Here is a 13848-nt window from a genome sequence, read left to right as displayed (position 1 = left end):
CCCTCTCTCAGAGTTTCTGTAATACTCCGTGGAAATGTGTTGACAATGCCTTTGAACCAAAACCATTCATTTGCTCCCTGCACCCCTACCAAAAAGAGTCTTACTCACCACCATCCTCATTCTTACTAATAGTAATGAGTCAAAATTATTTTTTTGTAAATAGCATCACATATTTTGGACACAACTGTAACACATTTTGAATAGAGTATACTGTTCCCTGTGGGTAGACTTGAAATGGTTAAGAAAAATAATTGAGTCATTCTTTTAACAAATATTGGGTGTTTCATACTAGAAACGTCTAAGAGAAACACTGATGTTGGAAAGATCATGGGTTTTAGTCAGACAGATCTGCATTTAACCCTGATTTGACCTTTTACTGACTATATGATCTTGGACAGATTATTTAAACATCTCTAAATAATAATAGGGATAATAATAATTACCCTTAAGATTGTGAGGATTAAATGAAACAGTAACCGAAAAGAGCCTTAGCTAGATATCCTGGAGGTAGAATTAGATGTTTATGTAAAGTGGCTATTTCCTTCCAGGGACTTCAGTGTAATCACTGAAATAATAATTACTTGCAATAATTTTTGAAGGTAATGGTTAGGGAATATAACATAGTGATATAACTAAAACGCTGGAATTTAAACCCATCTCTTTGTGGCATTTTTTACTGCACATCTGTAATACTGCCTATTAGAGTAATAACAGCAAAATGGAAATGAAGGATGAGTATTAAGACATTGCAATGGAAGGAATGTTGGAAACAAAGCAGAGGGGAAAAAACAAAGATAACTCTGTGTTGCTTGAGCCTAGGGAATATGGAAAATGAAAGTACATCACATAAATAGGAAATTCAACAGGGGTTGCAGATAGTAGGAGCTTAATTGCAAGAGGGGAGCAGTGAATTAAGTTTATGCCGGACTATTTTTTCAGTTTGGAGTAAACACTTTCAAATACTGTAAAGCTTAAAGAATGAAGTCATTGTGGACTAAGTAGTACTTTTTGGAGTTTAGATCATAGTGGCTGGATAGATAATCAGGAGGATTTTCTAGGCTGTGAAAATAAGATCCAAGACATAAAGCCAAGAATCAGAGGAGTATATACAAGGGACAGTGAGGAAAACAGAGACAAAATAGTAATAAAGAAGAAGCAGGAAAGGGCAGAGAAGAAAGACAAGAAGAACAAGTTTTTAGAAGCATGGGATGGTCATAGAACATGAGAAGGTAGTTCACAGCAGGAAAAACCTAAATGGCCAATAATGTTTGAAAGAAAATGTCTTCTCAAAAATAAAGACATACATGTTCTAGCAAAGTTTTACAATTGTTATGACCCCCGATTGCTGAAGTTTTGAGAAAATACTTAAATGATACAATTATGATAATAAAATTAATAAAACTTTTTGGAATATAGCCCTGAATTAAAACATGAACTATTAAGCTTAACAATTACTTACAAGATTTTATCATATAGAAACATCCATGGAAGTGTGCCAAGATACATTTGTGAAGATCTGTATTATAGCATTGTTTGTAATGGTGAACAATTGGAAGCAATCAAATGGCCATCATTAGGGGTTTAGTTATATAAGTTATGAAATGGGATGATGACAACTTTTATCTGCCCAGTTTTGGACGGAATTTAGGATAGAAAAGAATACGAGAAAGAAAGGTATGTGGACAAGAGGAGGGTCGAACTAAGAAAGCAACATAGTTGTACATGAAAATGGGTGTGGAAAATTGTATTTGCCAGAAATGAAAATTATAATTTCCTCCTTTTATTTTTTTCCCATGGTTCCTAAATACTGATCTTAGTTTTTATGACCTAAGTTAAGCATTTTAAGAAAAAAAAATTTTTTAAATAATGAATGCATGTAAAAACTACACAATACAGATGTGAATACCAAAAAATTAAACAAAAAAGTCCAAAAGTGAGTATTTGTAAATTAAGATTCTTCTCTGTACCACCACTGCTCCTGAGTTCCACTAGAGGTAAACGTTGTTACTTTTGATGTGGACACATAGGAAAAAAATCAAACTTTGTGTATCCAAATATACATATGTATGTTAAAAGAAGTTTCTCATAAAAGTGAGATTTTACAAACTTTTTAAAAGTCACTAATATAGCTTAGATAACTTTTAAAAAAAGTTAATACTGGCCAAGCATAGTGGCTCATGCCTCTAATCCCAGCACATTTGGAGGCTGAGGTGGGAGGATCACTTGAGGCCAGGAGTTTGAGATCAACCTGTGTAATATAGTGAGTCCCCATCTCTCCAAAAAAAAGTCAGTATGTATAGTTCCATATCATACATTTGTAGTGTAAGATGACATAAAATTCAGTTGATCATCTGTTAAAATACTGCTACTCAATTGTGTTCTTTTAAGTGGAAATATTAGTCAAAAATATGATTTAAGTTACAATACCTACAACCCTTGACTCATTTTTGTCTCCCATACCCCGGTACACATTTTATGTGTGTTATAGATTTTGGATGAACACTAAAGCACATATACAACTCTAATTCTTTAACCTTTTTTATTTATATTCAGCTTCCCTGTTGATTCAGTGGTAATTACAGAATCTGATGCACAGAGAACAATGTACCCTGGAAGTTGTGTGAAAAAGAATATTGATGGTACAATAGAGGTATTATATTTTTAATTTTTATCTTTTAACTGTTATATACACTGATTTTTCTACTATCAATTTTATGTCTGGTTTACTATAGTTGCTGAGAAGTAAGCATAATAAATATGAGGATAATACCTTATATAGAAAACTCAGAATACATATGTAAAGAAATTTAGCCAGGCGCGGTGGCTCAAGCCTGTAATCCCAGCACTTTGGGAGGCCGAGACGGGTGGATCACGAGGTCAGGAGATCGAGACCATCCTGGCTAACACGGTGAAACCCCGTCTCTACTAAAAAATACAAAAATACTAGCCGGGCGCGGTGGCGGGCGCCTGTAGTCCCAGCTACTTGGGAGGCTGAGGCAGGAGAATGGCGTGAACCCGGGAGGCGGAGCTTGCAGTGAGCTGAGATCCGGCCACTGCACTCCAGCCTGGGCGACAGAGCGAGACTCCGTCTCAAAAAAAAAAAAAAAGAAATTGAATCTGTTTTTATAGCATAGGAAAAACACAGAGGAAGTTTGAGGGGTTATATTTCCTTAAATATGTTATAGTTTAAGATTTATCTTGTTTTTTGTAACATGTGGGCTATGTACAAATTAGTTTCAGTGCCCTGGTCAACATAGCTTTGTCTTTCCAGCATGGGAATTTGGACCAGGCCATCTCTAGAAAAGTGCTTAGGGGCCAGGCGCGATGACTCACGCCTGTAATCCCAGCACTTTGGGAGGCCAAGGCATGTGGATCACAAGGTCAAGAGATCAAGACCAGCCTGGCTAACACAGTGAAACCCCATCTCTACCAAAAATACAAAAAATTAGCTGGGCGTGGTAGCACTTGCCTGTAGTCCCAGTCGCTCAGGAGGCTGAGACAGGAGAATCGCTTGAACCCAGGAGGTGGAGGTTGCAGTGAGCTGAGATTGCGCCCCTGCACTCCAGCCTGGGTGACAGAACGAGACTCCCCCATCACAAAAAAAAAAAAAAGAAAAAAGTGTTTAGGAATCCCCAGAATCCAAGACAGTAGGGCTGGGATAATAGATTAGGCCTACTCCAGTAAGGTCCATTCGGTATATAAAAGTTCCACATCTTTTACAGCGCATGCCATCTAACTAAACCACCCCCTGCCTCTGCTCAGCATTGTATTATTCTCAATTTCTCACACCTGCAACTTTCTCAAACCTGCAACTGCTGAACCCTGGTCTTCACTCAGATTTTTAGCTCTTAAGTCACAGAAAAAATTAAGATCATCGTTCTTCCTGGCTCAGTATACAGAGGAAAGATGTTAGACATTTCCTTGATTCTGCTATACTCATCCCATATCATGATAATTGCTAAATAAATACTTTCATACTGAGAACATGTTTATATTTTTTTAAAGTTTATAGTTTATTGATAACTGTAACTTTGTATTTGTAGAAAATTAGATAGTATTAATAAGTACCAAGAAGAAAAGAAAATTTGCTTGTAATTTTATGAGCAAACAATGCCACTGTTTAACATTTTACTTAAAAGGAAATATATACACACATATATATTGTATTAGTTATATTTAAGTATCCTTTTCCCACTCTAGAACTGTATGTTGGCATTTATAAATATGTAAACATATTCCTCTTTGCATCTTTGATTGTTAAGTTCACAGTAGTAAGTATAATTATTTACTAGAATTATTTACTAAAATTGTTTTTAATTGAGAGAATTAAAATTGATTTTTTGCTGAAAGTGTGTAGAACTTTTCTAAAAATACTGATACTTTGGGGAGATTTTGAGGTAGAAGTTTAAAAATAAGTGGTGTATAATTAATGTAAATAAATGTCATGTTTTGCTTTTAAATATAGTTTTCTGGTGAATTTGGAGTGAAAGAGGAAACAAATATCGTTAAGTTGCTTGAAAAACAATACCAAGAACAATTAGAAGAAGAAGTAGCTAAGGTAAGCTTATAGCTTATCTGGAAGATTATCTTAGTTTATATTCCCTTTGAGCCTTCAAAAATAGCATGGATTTTATTGATGGTATGTACTTTATTTTTATAAGTTTCATATATAGTTCATCTTTAAGTGTTTGGATAATGATATCAATTATAGTTGCCTTTAAACAAAATATCTTGTGAACTTTTATTTGAGAAGAGCATTCTTTGATGTAGACTAGTAATTAGAAGCTTTTCAGAATGCCAAAACAAGTCTATATATTTGTTGCCTTGTGAAGGAGTTTGGTCTTCCTTAAAAGTTGGGAAGAAGATAGGAAAAGAAAGAGAAAGTGGTTGGTCCTCTGTGTATATTATCTGTATCTATTTCCAATCAGAAAAGCTTTGTTAGGTAATGACTACAGATACTAAGGGAGGATTATCAGTGAGTATTAATTAGCTCCTGGCTAAGTGAAGGAGTTTATCAATGTGAGTTTTGCTCATCTCTGTATGCTTATCTGCTGTGTCCAGAGTCGTTCTTTAATATTAGCCATATAACCTAGTGTAACGTTATGGTTCTATTTGTTTTGTCTTTGTATTCCTTTTCAAAATGTGTATACCTGGCTGGCTTTTAATATTGGAACTGGCCGGGTGCAGTGGCTCATGCCTGTAATCCCACCACTTTGGGAGGCCAAGGTGGGCAGATCACCTGAGGTCGGGAGTTTGAGACCAGCCTGACCAAAATGGAGAAACCCCAGCTCTACTAAAAATACAAAATTAGCCAGGTGTGGTGGCTCATGTCTGTAATCCCAGCCATTCAGGAGGCTGAGGCAGGAGAATCACTTGAACCTGGAAGGCAGAGGTTGTGGTGAGCTGAGGTCATGCCATTGCACTCCAGCCTGGCCAACAAAAGCGAAATTCCATCTAAAAAAAATATATATATTATATATATATATACACACACACACACACACACACACACACACATACAGGAACTATTGAATTATGAGTTTGCTTTTTTTTAAATAATATTTCAACTGTCTTAATATAACAATCCCAGTGGAATATGTGGATTTTAAAGGAGTGGGATTGATTGGTAGGATATAAAGGAAATATATAAGGAATTAGGAAAAACATAAATTAGATGAGGAAGTCAAGACCCAAGGAAATATCTGGGCCATAAGGACTTGTTCACTTATGACTAAAGCGAAAAGTGAAACACTATCTTTTTTTTTTTATAGCTTTCAATGTCTAGTTCTTGGAGGAATGCAAGTTTTCTCTTGCATGTAGCTCTTATACAAATTTATCAAATGGAATGGTGTATCAGGGTATAGTAATTAATGTGAGGTTTGGTCTTGGATATACCATATTTTAAATTCTTGTTCTTTTGGTTTACTGGATTTGTGACCTTAGGAAAGTTACTTGTGAATCTCAGCGTTTTATATGTTGAAAGAGGAAACTGATATAGTAGTAATTTTTATAAGGATTCAATGAGCTAATGCCTACAGAGCAGTTAGCAAATGAGTTGATACATAGTAAAGACTCATAAATACTATCTTAAAAGTAGTCTTATTACTGTGATAATGGTGGTAATATGAAGATGTTTTATAAAGCATTACTCACTCAAGCTGATAGCAAAGCACTAAAGTACCGGTCAGTGAAGACTCTTCTAAATGCAGCCAAGATACTGTGATCCAAGAGACTACATTTGATGGCCCAGCTTGGTCCTAGAATAATACAGATTGTCGACATTAGTCACCAGTACCGATGGGATTATGCTGTACTCTGTACCCCTCAGATATGGTAGAAGAAGATTGAAGACCATTTTTCTTTTTTCTTTTCTTTTTTTTTTTTTTTTTTTTGAGACAGGGTCTGGCTCTGTCGCCCAGGCTGGAGTGCAGTGGCGCAATCTCTGCTCACTGCAATCTCCAACTCCTGGGCTCAAGCCATCCTCCCACCTAAGCCTCCCAAGTAGCTGGTACTACAGGTGTGCACCACCACCCCAACTAATTTTTTTGTATTTTTTTTGTGGAGATAGGGTTTTGCCATGTTAGCCAAGCTGGTCTTGAACTCCTGATCTCAAGCAGTCTACTCGTCTTGGCCTACCAAAGTGCTGGAATGGCAGGCGTGAGCCACCATGCCTGGCTGAGAATCATTTTTCTAAAAGCACAAGGCTATATAGAAAAAGCCCAGTAAGAGTAGTGATTCCCAGTATATATCACACTAGAGTCCTCCTGTGATTTGAGCACATACTACTGAAATTAGACATTCATTTACATTTCACTGTTAGGCAGTGTTCTGGGTGCTGAGGTATGACAGAGAATAAAAGAGGATGAAATCTTTACTTCCATAGGCCTTACATTCTAGTTGGTACAGATAGACAACATACAGACGATGGTAAGTACTATAAAGAAAAAAAAAAAAAAAAAAAACGGGACTAGGAAAATCCATGGGGAGTGAGATGGTGTTATTTTATATAGGGTTGTCATGGAAGGCCTGACTTTATGAAGTGACATTAGAGGAAAATCCTAAAGGAAGTGAGGGAGTGAATCAGGAAGATATCAGGTTGAGGACTTTTAAAGAAATATGAAAGGGAAAGTCAAGAGAGACAAGACAAAAAGAAAGGTCAAAAATTACTCTAACAGGTGTCTTTAAGATGTGGTCAGGAGACTTGACTAGAGTTTGTGAAGGTTGCTTGCCCAGCTGCTACCTCTGCTGAGTTGGAGGACAATTCAGTTTAATCCTGCAACTCCCACATTCATGGTGAAATACTGTGAAATCTTGGCACAGATTTGTCTTTTCTGCAGATGTACAGGAGGAGAATTTTCCTTTTCCTGGATACGGGAGGAAGAAATATAGGGAAAGAGGGCAAGGGCTCACACTTAAGGGGAATATATTACTCTAGGTTATTTGACCTGAGCAACTTGAAGAATGGAGTTGGTATTTGCTTAGAGTTCTTTAGTAGGATGGAAAAGACTGCAAAGGAGTAGTTTTGAAGAGGAATGAGGAGACTCAGAATTCAGCTTTTGACTCATTAAATGCAAAAATATTTACTAAATGTCCAAATATAAATGTTGAGGAACAGCCAAGGAAATGTTGAGTAGAGTCAGTGTTTGGGATATATAAATCTAGATTTTAGGAAATAAGATAAGAAATATAAATTTGGGAGTTAGCATATAGTGCAAGGTTTTTTTTTTTTTGAGACGAAGTCTCGCTATGCCGCCCAGGCTGGAGTGCCGTGGCCGGATCTCAGCTCACTGCAAGCTCCGCCTCCCGGGTTTACGCCATTCTCCTGCCTCAGCCTCCCGAGTAGCTGGGACTACAGGCGCCCGCCACCTCGCCCGGCTAGTTTTTTTTGTATTTTTTAGTAGAGACGGGGTTTCACCGTGTTAGCCAGGATGGTCTTGATCTCCTGACCTCATGATCCGCCCGTCTCGGCCTCCCAAAGTGCTGGGATTACAGGCTTGAGCCACCGCGCCCGGCCTAGTGCAATGTTTTTTAAACTGTGAGTTGTAACTCATTTTTAAGGCATGAAATCCATTTAGGGGGTTGGGAGTAGGATTTTAATGTTAATGGAAAGTTTTAATTATATAGACACATATGTACCTGTGTATGCTTTGGGTCATAATATAACATGTGGTTTTGTTGTTTTATGTTGTTTTATGTGTGTGTATGTTTGCCATGGATTGCAGTGAAAAAAATTGAAAAACTAATATAGGGAATAAGTGTAGATAGAGAAGATATCTGGGGACGGACCTGAAGCATGTCAGTGTTTAGAGACCAGATAAATAAGGAAAAACAAAGGAGATGGAGAAGGAGCAGTAAGTTAGATATGGGAAGAACAAAAGAATGGGCATGGCAGAAACCAAGTAAAACTATTATCAAGCAGAGAATGTATTAAACTGTATCAGATGTTCCTAATAGGTCAAGAAAGATTATTACTGCAAATTAATCATTTGATTTTACAAGATGAAATCATTGGTGACTTTGATGAGAACACATTTGATGGCATGGTGTAGACAAACTGATTAGACTGGGTTTGAGAGAGAATGAAGGAGAAGAATGAGGAGATGAACTATATTGAGGAGTTTTACCTAAAAGGGGAGCAGAGAAATAGAGTGGTAAAGAGTGATGTAGGGGGTCAAGTGGTGAGTTTTTCTTGTTGCTGTTTTGTTTTTATTTAAGATAATAGGTATTACATCTACTTTTGTGCTCATGGAAATGATTGAAGAGAAAGGGAGGGAAATAGCTAATTTAGGATACAGAGGAGCAGTTGCTGGAGTAGTGTTCTTGATTAGAAGATCATACCCTGGATGGTTGCCATTAGATAGGAGCATGGCAGTTTATAATAACAGGAAGGAAGGCAAAGAATATTTGGTTTGTTATTCGGATATCTTTTGAGATGTAGTATTCAGAGCCTATGAAAGTTCTCTTCTAGTAATTGCTTACATTTTCTCACTAAAACAAGAAGCAAGGTCAACACCTGAGAGAGACAAAGAAAGAGAAGATGTTGGAAGTTTAAGAGGAGGGAAAAGTTCTGTCTAGGGGAAGGAATCAGAAATGGAGTAAACTAGGGAAGTTGAGTTAAATTGCCTGATTCTACCAAGGGCCCATTTTAAAGGTAGTGGTTATGAATTTAAAATGAGACCAATCAGGTTGGTTGGATTTTTTTAGACAGTATAGTGAAGGGAAAGGAAAGAGTAACAGGGTAGTTAAGTCTGTTTTTTTTAAGTTTCCAAACCAGAATCCTGTTTTTTTTTTTTTTTTGAGACAGAGTCTCACACTGTCACCCAGGCTGTAGTGCAATGGCGTGATCTCTGCTCACTGCAACCTCTCCCTCCCAGATTTATGTGATTCTCTTTCCTCAGCCTCCCAAGTAGCTGGGATTATAGGCACACACCACCACACCTGGCTAAGTTTTGTATTTTCAGTAGAGATGGGGTTTCACTATGTTGGCCAGACTGGTCTTGAACTCCTGACCTCAAGATCCACCTGCCTTGGCCTCCCAAAGTGCTTGGATTACAGGTGTGAGCCACTGCACCCGGCCCCAAACCAGAATTCTTTTATCTGTCATTTCTTTCTAATCTGAATGCATATACAAAAGAAAGTGATCTTTATGATACCAATTTTTCAAAATTTCAACAGCTTCCTTTGTGTTTTTTGTTGTTCTTTGTTTGTAATCATCTCTGCTGAGGTATAATTTACATAATATGAAATTCACCAATTATAACTGCAAAATTTGGTGAGTTTTAGCAAGTGTTAAAAGTTGGGAAACTGGCCGGGCGCGGTGGCTCAAGCCTGTAATCCCAGCACTTTGGGAGGCCGAGACAGGCGGATCACGAGGTCAGGAGATCGAGACCATCCTGGCTAACCCGGTGAAACCCCGTCTGTACTAAAAAAATACAAAAAACTAGCCAGGTGAAGTGGCGGGTGCCTGTAGTCCCAGCTACTCGGGAGGCTGAGGCAGGAGAATGGTGTAAACCCGGGAGGCGGAGCTTGCAGTGAGCTGAGATCCGGCCACTGCACTCCAGCCTGGGCGACAGAGCGAGACTCCGTCTCAAAAAAAAAAAAAGTTAAAAAAAAAAAAAAAAAAAAAAGTTGGGAAACTAATACCACAATCAAGGTATAAAACATTTCAGTCATCCCTAGAAGTTTTCTCATGCCCTCTGGGAGACAACCCCCTCCCTTTATACATTACTAGATTCTGTTTGCTAATATTGTGGCAAAGATACTTATGTCTGTGTTCATGAGAAATATTATTTCAAGTTTGGTTTTCTTGTAATGTCTTGGTTTTCATATCAGAATAATGCTGGCCTCCATACAATGTTGAAATATATTGCCTCTTTTATTTTCTGGAGTAATTTACATAGAATTGTTATTATTTCATCCTTAAATATATTTTAGATATGCTGGTGAATGCTACTGGGCCTGGAGTTTTCTTTGTTGAAATATGTGTTTAAGCTATGAATCCAGTTTATCTAATAGATTTAGTTTTATGTTAGTTATCTATTTATTTTTGAATGAGTGTTGGTAGTTTGTATCACTCAAAGAATTGGTCCATTTCCTTTAAGCTGTTGAATTTATATAGGTAGAGTTGTATTGTAGTATTCTTTTTTTTTTTTTTTTGAGATGGAGTTTCGCTCTTGTCGCCCAGGCTGGGGTGCAGTAGCACAATTTCGGCTCACTACAACCTCTGCCTCTGGATTCAAGTGATTCTCCTGCCTCAGCCTCTCAAGTAGCTGGGATTACAGGCATGCACCACCACACCCAGCTAATTTTTGTGGGTTGTTTTTTTTTCTTCAGTAGAGACGAGGTTACACCATGTTGGCTCTAACTCCTGACCTCAAGTGATCCACCTACCTCAGCCTCCCAAAGTACTGGGATCATGGGTGTTAGCCACCATGCCCCGCCTGTAGTATTCTTTTATTATTTAATGTCTGTGGAATCTGTAGTGTTATCCCTATTTCTCACCTTTTTGTCAGATTGGTTAGAGGTTTATTGATTGTATTAGTATATTAAGGATTCAGCTTTTTGTTTCCTTGTTGTTTTTATTGGTTTTGTTTTTATTTTCAAATGCTACCCATATCTTTTTGATACCCTTTTTCTCCTTGCTTTGGATTTAATTTGCTCTTCTTTTGCTTTTCTAAAGGGAATTTCTTCTTTTCTAATGTGTGCATTTAATGCTATACTCGAAAGCATAGCGTTATACCTTTAAACATTATAGCTTGTAAGTATAGCAATGTTTCCTTATAAGCAACGTTTAAAGCTGCATTCTGTAAATTTTCATTCAATCCAAATATATTATTTCCCCTGTGTCTTCCTCTTTGATTCATGGGTTATTTAGAAATGCACTGATTTTCACATTTTTGTGATTTTCAGATAGCTTCCCATAGTTGATTGATTAATTTTTAAGTTTCTTTGTGGTCTGGCAAAATGCCTCATATAATTTCAGTTCTTTTAAATTTGATGCCTAAAATGTGGACTTTTCTGGGTGAATGCTCCATGTGTACTTGAGAAGAGTATGTGTTCTGCTGTTATTTAAATTTCAGATTTCCCTCTGGTGCCATTTTTCTTTAGCCTGAAAACCTTCCCTTAGCATTTATTTTAGAGCAGGTGTGCTGACAATGAATTCAACATACAACGAATTTTATGTTGCCTAATTTTGAATTGTACATTAAATGTTTTATATTTTATGTTTTATGTGCTCTGGATGTCATTATAATTCTTTGAAGAATGTGAATTTTTTTTTTTTTAAATAGGCAGTCCACCTAGTTAGGTTCAGACTAAAACTCCTGTTTCATCTTTCCCATACAAATCACCTAAGTGTTGACTTCCCTCTGCAGTCTCCTAGCCACTGTTTACTCTTCAGAATTCTTCAGCTGTTTTGTATTTTGCTGAGAGTTTTTAGGTAATCAGTGGGAGAAGCAGGCCGTAGTGGGCTTATTTTATGTTGCCCGGAAGCACAGTCTTTGTGTTTTCTTATTCCATAATTCAGATGCAATTATTGCCTTGTAGCATCAGTATTTCAATTTATCCACATTTTTTCTTTTTTTTTTTTTTTTTGGAGACAGAGTCTCGCTCTGTCGCCCAGGCTGGAGTGCAATGGCCAGATCTCAGCTTACTGCAAGCTCGGCCTCCCGGGTTTACGCCATTCTCCTGCCTCAGCCTCCTGAGTAGCTGGGACTACAGGCACCCGCCACCTCGCCCAGCTAGTTTTTTGTATTTTTTTTTTTTTTTTAGTAGAGACGGGGTTTCACCATGTTAGCCAGGATGGTGTTGATCTCCTGACCTCATGATCCGCCTGTCTCGGCCTCCCAAAGTGCTGGGATTACAGGTTTGAGCCACCGCGCCCGGCCACCCACATATTTTTTTAAGAAGATTGTTTATGCTCTAATCCTTTTTGCATCTTAGGCCATCGTTTTAGAATCTTACTTCTTTTTGAATAAAATGTTTTAGAAGTTTTTTTTTTTACTGATTATCTGTTAGGAGTAAGCTATGTTTTTTAGTTGTCTTTATTTTATTTCTTTATTTTGTTTTTATCCATAAAAGTTTGTTTTGTTGACTATTTGAACCTGGTTAACAGTTATTTTTATGCCAGAACTTTGAAAGTAACTTCCAGTGTTTTCTGATTTCTTGTTTCTGCCGACAAGGTCCTTGTTACTTTCTTGTTCCCATGTGGTTAATACATCTTTTTTTCTTTGGAAACATTTAAGATCTTTTTGATTTTGGTGTTCTCTTTTTTCCTTTTTCTTTTTTTTAAGAGATGGGTTCTGTCAGCAAGGCTGGAGTGCAGTGGTGTGATCATAGCTCACTATAGCCTTGCACTCCTGAGCTCACGCAATCCTCTCACCTTAGTCCCTGGAGTAGCTTACCACACCCAGCTACAGATGTTTTTGTAGACATGAGGTATTTGTTTTTATTATAATTCATTGATCATCTTGAATCTTGGCAGTGGTGTCTTCTGTAAATATTCTCAGCCATTGTCTCGTGAAATAGTCCATTTCCATTGTTCTCTATTATATCTACGTGGAACTCTAATTAGATGTTGATTGACCATTCTCTATCCTTCGTATCTCTGTTCTCTTTCATATTTTTAATCTTTTTTTTCCATGTTACATTTTCAATATATTCAGTATGAAGAGACAGAGGCAAATCAGGTTCAAGACAGGAAATTAAAACAAAACGCAGTCATAAGGTTTTGATCACTAGTTACAGAAGGCTAAAGATATGTTTTGTTAAGTTGTATGATCTAGTTAATTATTTTTAATTATCTTTGTCTTTTGACATTTTGCTGTAATGGTATGTGTTCCAGATGACATTGTTGTTACCAAACCCTGGTTCTTTCTGAGCTAGCATAGGCACCACCCAGAGGTCCCATTTGGTAGGTGAGATATAGTAGCAGGATTATCTGGGAAGAAGCAGGATGATATGTAGTGTTTAAGGTGCTTGAGCTCTGTATAGACACATTTTGATTCAAATTTCTGCCCTAACATTTATTAAATATGTGATGTCATTTCTAATGTTGCAGCACTTGCATTTTCTCTGCATTGGCTACTGGTATTATAATTATTCCTCTTGTCATTGTCAGTTGTGCATTATACTTCTAGACAGACTCATTTAGATGTGGAATAGTATAATGTTACCTTTTGGAAAGTTAGCTTAGGCAAGACTATAGGATTTTGAACCCCAGCTTTAATGATTTATTTGCTTTGTGTTTTTGAGTCAAATTACTCCAAAGGAGGCTAGCACAGGAACCAGGTGGGAATCAGGACCCCACATAGGTGAATAAGATTCAAGACAGGAAATTAAAACAAAAGT

General features: G+C 37.2%; 1 protein-coding gene across 13 annotated transcripts in view; it reads left to right on the top strand.

Annotated features, from left to right (window-relative positions):
* AKAP9 (A-kinase anchoring protein 9) overlaps positions 1-13848 on the top strand; it is a 172350-nt gene that overhangs the window by 84351 nt on the left and 74151 nt on the right. For 11 of the 13 annotated variants that reach the window (XR_012432694.1, XR_012432696.1, XR_012432695.1 and 8 more), the window contains 2 exons: positions 2554-2650; positions 4466-4558. Coding sequence is in view for 4 of the 13 variants with exons in the window: in XM_005550257.4 (XP_005550314.3) it covers positions 2554-2650; positions 4466-4558 (190 nt within the window). In the remaining 9 variants the exon portion in view is untranslated. Of the gene's footprint in view, positions 1-2553; positions 2651-4465; positions 4640-13848 lie in introns of all 13 variants that reach the window. The other 2 variants (XR_012432698.1, XR_012432697.1) reach the window with 1 other exon arrangement.

The sequence above is a fragment of the Macaca fascicularis genome, chromosome 3, assembly GCF_037993035.2.
Source record: "Macaca fascicularis isolate 582-1 chromosome 3, T2T-MFA8v1.1".
NCBI lineage: Eukaryota > Metazoa > Chordata > Mammalia > Primates > Cercopithecidae > Macaca > Macaca fascicularis.
Note: the sequence above shows the minus strand (reverse complement) of the source record. Positions and strands in the feature narration are given on the sequence as shown.